Source organism: Hypomesus nipponensis, chromosome 28, assembly GCF_054491055.1.
Source record: "Hypomesus nipponensis isolate SF chromosome 28, ASM5449105v1, whole genome shotgun sequence".
Taxonomy (NCBI): Eukaryota; Metazoa; Chordata; class Actinopteri; order Osmeriformes; family Osmeridae; genus Hypomesus; species Hypomesus nipponensis.
The window spans coordinates 2,404,007-2,418,381 of NC_140388.1; the positions used below are offsets into that span (position 1 = coordinate 2,404,007).

At 46.1% G+C, this 14,375-nt stretch overlaps 2 protein-coding genes across 8 annotated transcripts in view; one reads left to right on the forward strand and one right to left on the reverse strand.

The window, feature by feature from the left end:
- The window catches only part of gpat2 (glycerol-3-phosphate acyltransferase 2, mitochondrial), a 48,241-nt gene extending 34,032 nt beyond the window's left edge, over positions 1-14,209 (forward strand). For 3 of the 6 annotated variants that reach the window (XM_084695249.1, XM_084695248.1, XM_084695253.1), the window contains 8 exons: positions 10,893-10,996; positions 11,074-11,249; positions 11,394-11,471; positions 11,560-11,679; positions 12,956-13,076; positions 13,142-13,210; positions 13,297-13,352; positions 13,689-14,209. In XM_084695249.1, the coding sequence (XP_084551375.1) occupies positions 10,893-10,996; positions 11,074-11,249; positions 11,394-11,471; positions 11,560-11,679; positions 12,956-13,076; positions 13,142-13,210; positions 13,297-13,352; positions 13,689-13,805 (841 nt within the window). In that variant the 3' untranslated portion in view covers positions 13,806-14,209. Of the gene's footprint in view, positions 1-10,892; positions 10,997-11,073; positions 11,250-11,393; positions 11,472-11,559; positions 11,680-12,808; positions 12,833-12,955; positions 13,077-13,141; positions 13,211-13,296; positions 13,353-13,688 lie in introns of those variants that run through there. The other 3 variants (XM_084695250.1, XM_084695251.1, XM_084695252.1) reach the window with 3 other exon arrangements.
- fahd2a (fumarylacetoacetate hydrolase domain containing 2A) overlaps positions 10,088-14,375 on the reverse strand; it is a 32,635-nt gene continuing 28,347 nt past the window's right edge. Inside the window, exon 7 of one of the 2 annotated variants that reach the window (XM_084695260.1) lies at positions 10,088-10,204. In XM_084695260.1, the coding sequence (XP_084551386.1) occupies positions 10,144-10,204 (61 nt within the window). In that variant the 3' untranslated portion in view covers positions 10,088-10,143. The remainder of the gene's footprint in view (positions 10,205-14,375) is intronic. The other variant, XM_084695259.1, reaches the window with a different exon arrangement.

Below are 14,375 nucleotides of genomic sequence, written 5' to 3' on the forward strand. Positions count from 1 at the left end.
CTCTTTTTGGCCTAGCAAACTTTGTAGTTTTTTTCACATGCTGTTGCAACAACTACCGACGTTAGAAAAACTACAACACCACACCGGATCTAGCTAGACCGGAAACAAAACAACAGGCACGCCAAACACTCGTTTGGCTTGCGAGCTGGCTAAAGAGTAGTAGCAGAGCCCGTTTACGGATATTAGACATTCTCTGGTAGTAGGCTAACGTTACGTTTTGAGTGGATGACGAGCGCGAGATGCCGAAATGGATGCCAATAAGATTCTGAATGGAAAGTTTGCTTTTAAAAAGTTGCCAAATGGTTCTATTGACAAGACCAGTGATCTGTGTGTTTTGTCGTTGTAAACTGAGCTATCATCGCAGCACGTCCAGTCTGAAATACCACTTGATGGCCAAGCACACAGCTGATGCGAATTCTTTGCCCCCTCGTCAAAGCCAGGCGATTGCAATGTTGTTTTCAACAAAAAAAATATTTGCACAAAGCAATCCGAACCACTTTTCTATGTTGATAAGAGCATTAAAATTTGAAAAAAGATTGGGACAAAAAGAAATCAGGGACATTTAGAATAGATAAAAATGTGCGATTAATTGTGATTAATCGCGAGTTAACTATGACATTAATGCGATTAATCGCGATTAAATATTTGTATCGTTTGACAGTACTAATTTATTCATTTAGTAGACGCTTTTATCCAAAGCGACTTCCAAGAGAGAGCTTTACAAAGTGCATAGGTCACTGATAATAACAACAAGATAAAAAATTAAAAAAAGACATCGCGGGTAGCCAAAACATGAAGCACATATTGTGAACAACCAAAAATAAGTGCCAAAGGGAAGAACCATAGGAGCATGTAGTTAAGCAAGTTACAATTAAACAACATGAATCGCTATAAGTGCAAGTGTACCTGTAGAAAAGCAAGCAACAGTAAAAAATCTGATAAAATCAAATATTTCACAGTGAGTACTAACCAACAAGAGCAACAAGTCTAAAAGCAAGTCATTGTGATCCTTGAGGAAACTAGCATTGGGTCCAGCAAACTATTCCTAAGTACCGTTCTCCCGGAACAAGTGCGTCTTGAGCCTTTTCTCGAAGGTGGAGAGACAGTCAGTGTCTCTGATGGAGGTGGGGAGTTGATTTCACCACTGGGGGGCCAGGCAGGAGAAAAACTTGTGTTGGGACCGGGCGGTCTTGAGCGGTGGGACCACCAGGTGGTTGTCTGAAGAAGACCATAGGTGGTGGGTGGGGATGTAAGGCTGCAGGAGAGACTTGTTGCAGTCGGGTGCAGTCCCGTTCACTGCTCAGAAGGTCAGTACCAGGGCCTTGAATCTGATGCGGGCAGTGATGGGTAGCCAGTGGAGGGAGATGAGGAGTGGGGTAATATCGGAGCGTCTGGGTAGATTGAAGACCAGGCGGGCCGCTGCGTTCTGAATCCTCTGAAGAGGGTGGGTTGCGCATACTGGGAGACCGGCGAGCAGCGAGTTGCAGTAGTCCAACTTGGAGAGGACAAGCACTTGGACAAGCAGCTGGGTGGAGTGCTCAGACAGGTATCTCCTGATCTTCCGGATGTTGTAGAGGGTGAATCTATACGACCAGGAGACCGCAGCAATGTGGGCCGTGAGGGAGAGCTCGTCGTCCATGGTAACCCCAAGGTTCCTGGCAGAGGATGAAGGGGTCACCGTCGCAGATCCCAGGGTGATTGTGAGATCGTGGGAGATGGAGGGTTTGGCCGGGATGATGAGAAGTTCTGTTTTGGCGAGGTTCAGCTGGAGGTGGTGCTTGGTCATCCAGGCGGAGATGTCTGCGAGGCAGGCCTCAATCCTAGCTGAGATCCCCGGATCGGTCGGGGGAACGACAGGTACAGCTGCTTGTCGTCAGCGTAGCAGTGGTAGGAGAAGCCATGGGAGGTGATGATTGGTCCAATTGAGGTGGTGTACAGAGAGAAGAGGAGAGGTCCAAGGACGGAGCCCTGTGGGACACCAGTGGAGAGCTGGCGAGGGTTTGAAAGTTTGCCTCCCCAGGAGACCTGGTGGGATCTTCCCGACAGGTAGGATGAGATCCACTGGAGTGCAATGCCAGTGATGCCCATCTCAGAAAGTCTGGAGAGCAGGATCTGGTGGTTAACCGTATCAAACGCTGCAAAAAGGTTCCAGCAGAATGATGACGGATGACCTTAAAGCCGCTCTGGCAGACTGGAGGGCAGTGGTGACTGAAAGGAGGACAGTCTCTGTGGAGTGGCCAGTCTTGAAGCCCGATTGGTTGAGGTCAAGCAGGTTGTTCTGAGAGAGAAAGTTTGACAGTTGGTTAGATAGCACGTTTAATTGTTTTTTTAAAGAAGGGTAACCGTGATACTGGTCTGTAGTTCTGGAGGACGGCAGGGTTAAGGGTAGGGATGGGCGTGGTTAATCGAATATCCGGATATCCTAAAGTAAGTTAGTATTCGAATACTTTTTTCGAATACTTATGAGCATAGTTTGATTTAAAAAAAAAAGGTTTTATTGAAAAATCGTCGTGTCATGTTGTGAATTCTAATAGTTGTGACGTTAGAAAATGATGAAAACCATCAAAAAAGGTAGGCTACGCCTGCGTTCTGCTGCGAGCCTCCTTTCATTTCATTTGGCGCAACAAGAAGCTTAGTGTCCTGGCTAAGCAGTACCACTGCAGTTCCTGCAGTCTTTTCTACGCCGGCCTGCTCGTAAATCGACTCCGTACTATAGCCTCTCCCCTGAGCATGTTTACATGCTAATGCTCCTGAATAAAAATGCGTATGGCTAATGCAGTTGTGGCTTATTTATTTTCTTACCAGTAGCCATGTAGAGCTAGCGTAATCGGCTTGTTATGTTCGCAATGTGTGGTGGCGCACCGTATCCTATAGGATTCCGGTTCCAAGTTAATATCCAAGTTAATATGCAATATTTCTCCGTGTGTCTTTCGTTTTTATGGAGGATAGCCTACCCAATGTGTTTAATTTAGTCCAATGTAGCCTACTTTTTATTTCACATAATGATAGGCTAATCGCTTTTCCGCCAAATTAAGAGCCTATGTCTGAAGACGCAGCGTTTTTTCAAGTTCATTGTCTTTTCGTCATGTTAATAAATTGATCTTTCATTTGTTTTCTTTATTCAACCCTTATTTAATCTAATAGTTTAACAGTCCCAATTATTGCCAGAATGTGTGGTGGTTCATGTGTTTACTGTATGCTTTGCGTCACGTCAGGCTAATTACATAACGGAACCACATTAATAAAATAGATTATCCGGATATTCGAAAATAATTTCGGATACTATTCGAATAGTGAAATCAGTTCAAATCTCCATCCCTAGTTAAGGGAGGGTTTTTTGAGTAGAGGGGTAACCCTGGCCTGTTTTAAGGCAGAGAGGAAGGTGCCGGAGGTAAGAGAGGACATGGAGAAGAAAAGTTATGGAGATGGTTTGAAAGAGAGGGGAGGGGACAGGATCAAGGGGACAGGACGTGGGGCGATGAGAGAGAATGAGGTCAGAGAGCTCTGCCTCGGACGGGAGAGAAAGAGTTGAGACATTTAGTTGGGTCAGTCATGGTGGGTGAGAGGGAAGGAAAGGTGGGTTTAGGGAACCGACTGCTAATGTCGGCGACTTTTTTCTCAAAGAAGGAGGAAAAGTCGTCTGCTGTCAGGGTGGTGGGGGAGGTGGGTTAAGAAGGGTAGAGACAGTGGCGGTTCTAGACAAATTTTACTGGGGGGGCCAGGGTTTAATCAGAGGGGCACATTAAAAACGGAAACAAATTATATTTAAACATTAAATACTTTAATTTTGCTTTACATTAAAATCATACAAAATGCTTTGGCTCTCCCTCTTCCAGCTCCTCAACTCTATAATACCTTAATATGTTTCTAACTTTTTTAGGGGCCAAGCAGCGAAGCTTTGAAATTTGGCACACTCATTGGGGACAGTCCCCTGGTCCAATTCACAAAGTTTCATGTCCCATACTTGGGCACTCTAGCGCCACCAACGGGTCAAAGTTGGACTTATGTTTACACACGCAACTTTTGAACCGTATGACCCATTTTCTAAAATGAGATACCGTTGGATTCCGTGGATCAAGCCGAGTTCAATGCACACCATGGCGTCAATTTCCGGTTATATAGAGTGTCTGCTATTTCCGGTTTTATCAAAAACCTTTTAAAGCCAACTCTTCCTACAATTTTTGTCAAATCTTCTAAAAAATTACCAGAGATGATCTTCAGACTAAGCCGCACAAAATTTATGGTAGAGCATTTTGATCCCCACAACCGTTTGTCCGTGACAGCCAATCAAAGTCATCAGGAAAGCCACCAAACAGGAAATGAAGTAATATCTCAGCAGTTCTTTGAGACAGTGACACCAAATTTGGTATGCCTACTCGGAACCTAATTTTGAGGATGTCCTCTAAATATTGTGTCATGTGACTAAAAGGGGGCGTGGCCGGAAGCATAAACGTGTTTTGGCTAATAACTATTTAAGTGTTTACCTTAATAAAGTAATTTCTTTGTCTGTTGATGTCTTATGAGTTATCAAGCTTGACCATCGATAATATTTCATAACAACCGAATTGACGCGGCCGCCATTTTGGATTTAATGGAAAAGTGTAAAAACCTTTTACACGCCCCAAATTTTGTCCGATGTTTACAAAATTTGGCACAGATGATCTTCAGACCAAGCTTCAAAAAGGTGTAAGATGGATTTTCCATTTTCAAAACCGTTTGTTCGGTAGAGCCGATCAAAGGCGGCAGCGAAGCCGCAAAAGACACGTGAGACCGTAACTCAGCAACCATTTGTGCGATTGTCACCAAACTTGGGTTCCATCGTTCCCACGAGGGGCAGAGGAGGCCTGTGGTGTTATACCAGTAAAAAAAAAAAAACTTAACTCGTGACTCTGTCAACATAAATTTACCCCATTCAACAAGACCTGCAATTTTATGATGTGTGTAAATTGTGATTGGATAGCCCATCGTAAGCGATGATGCCTTCTCATACATGTGGTGCATGGCTGCTAAACCTTGATAGCATGGTGGTAATGCTGCTTCAACCGGTGTCAAACCGCATGAATAGTAAGCAACAGGTTGCTTCCGTTCCCCACTGGAGGACTGTGTCAGTAATGCAGTGGCGTGGTGTGCACGGTTTGATACATACAAACTGAAGGGTCTGTCATAATTCGGGAGGGCCAGAGCCGGAGCCTGCTGCAGACTTTGTTTGATGGTTATAAACGCTTTCTCTCCCTCCTCTGTCCACCTCAGCTTGGCTTGTAGTGAGGTGACTCCTGCTTCCTTCATCATGTCTCTGAGGGGAGTGACCACAGCTGTGTACTCGCTCACCCATTCAGCACTGTAGCCGGTCATGCCAAGAAACGTCATCAAGTCCCCCACCGTCTGGGGTTTTGGAGCCTGGGATATTCCAGCAGATGTGCGGGCGAAATTCCTTTGGTTCCCGCTCCCAGCGTTCTGGACAGGTACTGCACTCGTGGCTGACAATACTGGAGCTTTTCTTGAGAGGCTTTATGCCCTCTCTCTGCAAGCGTTGTTAGCAAAACAATCGAGTCCCTTGATAGTTGGTTCAATGCCAGCTTCAGTCTCTTTCTTCAGGGGGTACTGACGCACTCGAGGGGGTCGGCATCCTGGTCTTAGTGTGACGTGAACGGCCTGTGCAGATTTTATTAGGCCCACATCCGTCTCATGGGTTGACCACAGCTCTGGTGGGACTACTGCCATCATTTCCGCCCACCGTTCTTCCGCAGTCATCTTTTCGGCCTTTCTTTCTGGCATTCTGATAGCCTGGGGGGTTGACGGGCCCTCCTTGATGACTTGGAGTTGGGTGTATTTTCCTTCCTCTGATGTCCACACTTGTGGCCTGTCCGTAGGTTTCCATTGCGTATTTACCGCTTTTATCATGGGACCCAGGTCGCGGGCCCTGTATCCAGGGTTAATCAGTAGCGTGACATGGGGGAGGGAGTTGTCAACCGAGAATTGCTTCTTTAGGTAAGGTGTTTCGGTCATCATTACTGCTGCCCCCTGAGGGCCAATGATGACATCTCTGAGAGTGATGGGTACAGTCTGTGGTTGTTCTTTCAGCCATTTATCATTTCTTTCTTTTTCTGTGTAGGGGAAATACCGCAGTGTACAATGATACTTCAGGGCTGGGGGATGGGCTTTTGGCAACAGAGTCTTTAGCTCCAGAGTCCAACGGTCTAATATGGACTCAACTATCATCTGTATTTCTCCAAGCCAAAACACAGTGGCTTCCTTGTTTGGTTGTTGCATCATCATTTGGGGCACTGGTTGGTACTACCCCATGTCTTGTGGTGCAGGTGAGACTGCAGTTCAATAACCAGAGTGCATCTCTTCCGAGAGAGGTGTTTTGTCAGACACCACAAGAGGCAACAGCAATTTCTGTTGTTAATCTTCAATTTTGCTTGCAATGTCCTGGGAGGCCGCAGCCCCAACACCCTTGTTCTTTGTCTTAGGCCCTCCTTCTTATCTTGTCCTCTGGTTTCCCCACTGTCTATTTTTGCTGTAGACAGGAAGGGGAGAAACGAGCACTGCTTGCAGCCCAGCTTTTAGTTGGATCTTATTCAACTTTCTCACATCGTCTCTGTCTTTTTCTAGCCTCTTCTCTGCTCCGGTCTCTTGACACCGCGTGAGCAATGTGTTCACAAAACTGTGCGAACGGCATTGAGTGGAGACTTACTACATCTCCCAGCTTTCCCTGTACAGCCTCAGATAGTCCTTGACTTTCACCCTTTTGACACATAGCTTGCTGCAAGACCTCGTCTTCTGGATTTCTCCCAAGCTCCGCCCTCCATGTTCCCAGGATTCGGTGAATGAACGCCACTGGTGGTTCGGTTGGCTTGATGGTTTCTCCCGTCAGCATGTCCAGCCTGACCTTATCCGGGAAAAGGACTCTCAGCTTGTCCCACACCTCTTGTCTAATCGTGTTAAAGAGCTCTCCGTCTCACTCAACCCCCCCGCCCCCAAAGTACGTCCCAGAATCATTTTTACATCTCCAATGGCTATATTGTGGCCAAGTGTCTCTTGTTCAAACGCCTGAATCCACCTGCTTGCCCCCTCATATGGGTTAGGGAGTCGGGTGATTAGCCCTGTCATGTCCATGCTTGTCCAAGGGACATAGTACAACTGCTCCCCCCTGACCAGGATGGGGGCCATGGGGGTGGGGTCAGGATATCGCTGAGGGGGCCTGGCCTCTCGGTCAGATCTTCTGGGCAGCTGGCCCGAGGGTGTCGTGTTGTCATGGGATCTGTTTCCATGGGGTAAGGTGACAGCAACTGCGAGCGCACATCTAACCCCGGGGGCCACCTTTCTGGTGAGATCCACGTCTGCCGACATACGTGCAGAGTAGCTATGATAGGCAGTTACATGACTGATAATTATAGTTAAGGTGCCATGACCCAGAGGATATTATGTAACGTTCTGGTCAATGTTCTATGACGTTAGAGGAAACGTTGGTAATCGTCCATGGTTGCTAGTATAGCGCCAGAAGAGCGTTGTGTGGATGCTGGTAATCTTCGGTCGAAGAAAGTCACGGCAGAGAACGTCAAGTACAATCAGCACATGGACTTGTTCACACGTGGAGACCAGACCCTCGACCATTGTTATACAGCATTCCGGGGCAGTTACAAACCCCTTCCCCGCCCTGCTTTTGGCAAGGCTGATCACACCTCCATTCTTCTCCTCCCCGCATATAGACAAAAGCTAAAACAGGTCGGACTAGTTGCAAGGTTTTGTTTTGACACCACTGTCTGGCTGATGTTTAGGGAGGCAGCAGATGGGGACATAAATTAAAACACGGACACTGTTTCCAGCTACATTCAACACTGCATTGATGATGTTGTCCCCAAGAAGGTTGTCCGGTCTTTCCCCAATCAGAAGCCCTGGGTTGATGCCGCGGTCTGGGCCAAGCTGAGAGCCCGTTCTGTCGCCTGTAACTCTGGGGACCCTGATTAGCACAGGAAGGCCAGATACGACCTTCTGAAGGCCATCAAAACAGAAAAAAGGGCTTACAGGACCAAGGTGGAGTCCAGCTACCATGGCTCAGACCCCAGGCGCATGTGGAGTGGACTTAAAGCCATTACAGACTACAAAGGAAGAGGCTACAGTGAGACTCAGTCCTCTGCCTTACTGCCAGATGAGCTGAATGCCTTCTACGCTCGCTTTGAGATGGACAGTGAACCCCCCTGCAGTGAAGCTACATGAAGGCCTAGCCAGTGGTGTGCCTACATTAACTGTAGCTGGGGTGAGGCACTGCTTCAAAAAGATGAACCCTCGCAAGGCACCTGGCCCAGATGGCATATCAGGTAGGGCCTTCAGGGGCTGCGCTGACCAGCTAGCAGGGGTCTTCAGTGACATATTGTACCTCTCCCTCAGCTTGTCTGTACTCCCCACTTGCTTCAAGAGGACCACCATTGTCCCTGTGCCCAAAAACACCAAGGTCACCTGCATGAACGACTATCGCCCTATAGCACTGACCTCTGTCATCATGAAGTGCTTTGAGCGGGTAGTCGAATCATTAATCTGCTCCTCGCTGCCTCCCACCCTGGACCCTATGCAGTTTGCATACTGGTCCAACAGGTCTACAGACGATGACATTGCCCTGACAATGCACACCGCTTTCTCCCACCTGGACAAAGGGAATACATATGTGAGGATACTGTTCATTGACTACAGCTCAGCATTCAATACCATCATCCCCTCTAGACTTGTCTCCGAGCTTGTGGACCTGGAACTAAGCACCTCCCTATGCAAGTGGATCCTCAACTTCCTGACGGAAAGGCCACAAGTGGTGAGAATCAGTGACCGCACCTCATCCACACAGGCACACATCTTGGTGTCGGGACAATAACCTCTTTAGTCAGCAAAACTAAGGAGATGATTGTGGACTATAGGAGGTGGCAGGAGGAGGAGCATGCACCCCTACACATCAACGGATCCAAAGTGGAAAAGGTCAACTGCTTCAGGTTCCTCAGGGTGAACATCAGCAATGACCTCACCTGGTATGCTCACACAGACAAGGTGGTCAAAGCAGCCCGGAAACGCCTCTTCTTCCTTAAGGAGACTGAAGAAGTTTGGCATGGACGCAGTCATCCTCACTAACTTTTTACAGATGCACTATAGAGAGCATACTGACTGGTTGCATCACAGTGTGGTATGGGAGCTGCACAGACAGGAACTGCAAGTCCCTACGTAGTGTGGTCAGGTCTGCTGATCATTGGCAGGAAGCTCCCAGCCCTACAAGACACCTACCACACACAATGCCTCAGGAAAGCTGGCAGGATTCTAAGAGACTGTTACCACCCATCCTTCAGTCTTTTTACCTTGTTGCCTTCTGGCAGGCGACACCTTGTACGGCACCTTGTATCGAAGCATTAGGTCTCGCACATGCAGACTGGACAAGGGCCATCAGGCTTCTGAATGGATATTTATATGGACATTGATACACTTCTCACTAGCCACTTTACACACTTGTCACTTTCAGCTACTGGTTGCACTATCAGCAATATTGCACAATTGTACCCCTATCTCTAGGTTAGAATATAGTTTCTAAGGTTAGTATAGGTTATTATGTGTATTAGAGGTTTAGTATACTGTACTGAATATTGTACATTATTTTGTGTATTTAGGAGGTTTATTATATTTTAGCTTATCATAGATGTAATCTTTGTTAAACTGAATACTTATACGTAAGTTTATGCCAGATTGCTTTGTGTTGTCTTGTCCCAAGAATTTCAGTGCCCAGTCTGACCTTGTGTTGTTCTGTGCATCTGGCAATAAAAGATTTGAACTTGAATTAAACTGACTTTACTTGCTCTACGTTGTTCACCTATCGCGTCCGCATTCACTCATCCAACACTTTTCTTTCTCTTTCTTTGACTTCGAGCAGGCCCTCTTATCGGTGTTCTGATTACTGACTTAGTTGCAGGTGAAAGCCACAAGCAAACGCCTAATCTCCCATCCACAACGTGTCTGCACTTTGGCCACAGAGTTCGATCAGGGTTACCACGAGATATTATGTGTTGTGACGATTCATCCCTCCCCCGGGTGCAGGACAGCAAATGAGACGCTGAGACGGACAGTTTGCAGCAACTAAGGTTCTGTATATGACAACTCTCAGGTGGTCCCTCAATCGCCGTTGCGCCAGTCCTTCTCCGGCTCCACTCCCCTTCCTTCATCTAATCGCCACCTTTTAAAGCAAGCACAATCATGCATATGAGTTACACTGAGTGTTCAGCTGAATACCTAAATTAAGCGTCCTTAGGCCTACCTCCCAGGAGAAGGTGCCCCCAGACCCTGTATTCCACCTGACCCCTCAGTGTGCAGATGTCAATGCTGTAAGATGCCACCACAAGGAAAGGGAAATAACAATAAGGGATAGGATACTCGAGCGAAGGCCGTCCATTAGCAAAATCCTACAAAGATACAAATGCTACTCCACCTAAAACTGTTAGCCAGTAACATATTACAATAAAACCCAAGGAGTTACAAAATGCAGATATGTAGGGCTATTGGTTATCCTACTCATCATAGGCTAACCTAAAATATTAATTAAATGAATCTAATTAAATGTATTCCGCTTGTTTTGGGATTGTGGAAGTAAAAACTGTGAGTACATACTTAGCTAGGTGCAATGCTTTATATTTCATTGTGTCATGGATTATCCTAAGAGGATAATTGCCAATGTGTTGTCTGTCTATGCTCAATTAACAACTGCAGGGATTGTGTGAGTTTTATGACGCAATGCACAGTTTGCGTGCCATGCTTGAATAAGCTTTGTCCGTTTACATTCAAATGTTTTGTCTTTCTCTCTTAATGCTCTCCTCCTTGTTCTCATTCCTCACCTACCTCTCCTCCTTTCTTTCTTCTCCATTTAGGAAAAACCCCCTCATCACCCCTAACCCCTCCCTCTCCACCACCCTCACCTTGACCTTCTATGCCCAGAAGGTCACAGCAACCTTCATCCTGGAGGCAGTTGGAGGTGAAAAGGACTTATTGCTTCTTAAACAAGTATCTCAAGGCCCCCACAAAACCATTTGAATAAACTTGTGTCTTTAGCATGTGCAGTGTCGGCCATGCTGTCGGAGGTGGCAGGCAGTGAGATGGGCTTTGGGTCCGGCGAGAAAGGTCAAGAAGACGGAGAGGATCTGGAGTTTGACGTGGTGCTTTGCCAAGAAGAGCTGACAGAGAGGGCTCTGCAGCTCTGCCTCCTACTGCCACCTGGGCTGCTGCCTGTGAGTGGACACACACACTCTGCCTCTACAAAAGAACAAGACAAAGTTGTGCAGCATGGTGTCTTAGTGTCTCTTACTCAAATATAAATACTATTCCTTTATATCTGTCACTGTCCCTCTCTATCCCTCTGTGTCTATCTTCAGCCTTGTCAGTCTTCACATAGTTTTGCTCTGGATGCAGTTGACAGTCTGGTGCGTTGTGGAATCCTTGTTATGGAGGAGGTAAGACAGACACACACTTTCTCTCACACGCAGACACACACACACACACACAGAAAACTCTGGTGCATGCTCCCTTCTTTGTGAGCAGGTTCCCAGAGACACACCTCTGTGTGACTTCTGGACCAAGCGGAGTCCTCAGACCTGGAGCTCCTCAGACAACCCTGACAGCGACTCTGACCATGAGGAGCAAGACTCTCGCTCATACAAGGTACTCACACACACATGCAGCTTTACACAGACACAGGCTTCAAGCTAAACACACACGTGCTTCTACAGGGTAGTCACACGCTCTTACAAGATGCAAACACACAGGTGTGCACACGCATACATGCTCCTACAACCTAATAGACACACACACACATGCACTTCTACAAGGTACAGTTCACAAACACACTCATACAAGGTACACACACAAACTTACAGACTTACAGTGGCAATAATAATTGCCACTATATGGTACACACACTCAGACTTCTACAAGTTAATACACATGCCCCAACAAGGTACACGTGCTCCTACATGGTACCCATGTAACGTGTTTTGTCCCATGTCTCAAGAATCAATGAAATGCTGCAACAAGGTACACAAAGATACACATGCACTCCTGTAAGGGACTGTACACATAAACACTCTCCTACAAGGTACACATACAGACATGTACTTCTACATGGCACACACACAAACACTCATGCTTCTACACAAACATACTCCAATGTACTCACTCCCTTCTGCATGGTGTACACACACTCATGCTCCTTCAAGGTACACACACGTGGTACTTACACACTCTCCTACCAGGTTTAGTGAAAAATATGTACTACGTATTCAACCAATTCTCAAAGTTTGAAACAGCACTGAAACTCAGCAAAGTTTAATGCAAAGTCTTTATTAGAATTCAGAGTGACAGAGATTCCAACAAATGTGAGCAAGATCCCGGAATCAGACTGGATTTTTTCTCCGGACATTTCTCATATATGTTCCCAATTATTTTATGATGTACTCCAATTGGTACTATACTTGTTGGACACCGAATGAAATATGCATTCTTACCCTGCTGGTTTCCTTGTCCTAGGAGATTCAGATCAGGTGCTTTTTGCATAGAAAACTCCCATTGTTCGGCCTGCTCTGGCCTTGAAGGCCAGCTGCTCGGTTCTGGGCATAGGGCCATAAATGAGCCACATGATAGCTGTGTTTTCTTGTTTTCTATGACAGAAGCATATACTCTTAGTGTTCTCTCACACTCAGCCCCTAATCCAGATCTTTACATTTTGGGCTTAATATTTTCTACATTTTAGTGGCAATAATAATCAGTCAACAGCTTTGCATCTGTTTTTCAGTAATATAGCATATGCTTAAAAGGTAAGTTTCATTTTAAATCATATAAATTCATAATCATTACCCAATTTCATTCACAGTATGATGTTTTTTTTCCACAACAAAGGTACCTGTGCTTAAGCATAATATCCTTCTCCACTCCTCCCTAGGTCAGCCAGCCCTCTAAGTGTCCAGAGATGCTGTTTTTCCTCTGCAGTCTGCTGTCTGGCCAGCTGAGGGCGCTTTGCTGGGCCACAGAGGGACTGCACCTCCTGTACACACCTCTACCAGGTGAGCCGTGTGGTTTTGTATGTGTCTGTCTTAGTGTGTGTTAAACATGTCTGTGTTTTTTCCAGAGCCTGTGTGTTTGACTCAGTTACATTCCCATCTGTGTGAAACAGCCGAGAGAGTGAGAAATCACTACGGTGAGGCCACACCACTCTGTGACATTGAGCTAAAGGAAATAATTTCTGCATTATTTCAAGATATGTGTCTTTTCATTTTCCTACAGAGAGCTGCTCAGAGGAGGTGGCATGCACCACAGTCAGAACACTGATAGACCTTGGGGTGAGTCATAATGTGTATGGGAAAGACACAGCAAAAGTGAAGACTAGAGGGCGTCTAGTGGTTCACGAACCAATGCATGCACCAATGTGCTTGCGGCGGCCTGGGTTTGAATCCGGCCTTGGCATATCTTCCCCTCTCTCCCTCTACCCCAATTTCCTCTCCTCTCCAAAAACTCTGTTACTGTCATAAATAATCATTTTTAAAAAGCCAGAAATGCTTTATAATAATAATAATATACCCCCCCCCCCCCCCCCCAAAAAAAAAAAGGGGTAGCCTATAGCTCATGCTATGTGACATGGCTTTCTTTTATTGTATTCAATGTGTGTGTGTGACCAGGTCCTGGAGGAGCAGCTCCAGGGAGGGAGAGTGTTCCTCAGGGTCAGTCTTCTCTTCCAGCAACTGGGCAACCAGCAACAACTGCAAAGCTTTATCTCACAGTACCTGTTTGACTAACTCCCACACGCACCACTCTCACATAGGTTCATATGTACTGTGTACCACTAACTGATAGATATGAACCCTAAAGACATAAGAGCTATGTGTTTATTATTGTCTCTGTTTACCTCAAGCGTTCCCACTTTGGACCAGAAGGGGTTGTTGTCCCGTAGTTCCAGCATCATGCTAGTATACAGGGGCCTGGTTACATTACTAATCAAACTTTCAGTTCAATATTGAAATTGTGGAGCAATACTGTGGTCTGAGTTTCCATGTAGAGAAGGGCCGTTCATGATGAATGATGCTTTCATTTCCTCGTAAGAAATGTTTGAAAAGTGATTTAAGTTTTGTTAACTGTTGTGTGTTCAGTTTATCTTGTTGTGATACTGTGTTCAACTTTGATTAAAATCAGTTTTCATCCAGTGAATGTCATCATGTTCAGTCAGTCATGCTTAAGCCCTCATTCCTGGAGGGTTATTTGTTCCAGGGGAGGGTTAGGGTTCATCAGGGTTAGGGTTTGGGGGGAAGGTATGAGAGATGACTGGACCTTTTCTCAGTTTATCACTAGTCCTGTTGGACTGGCAGATT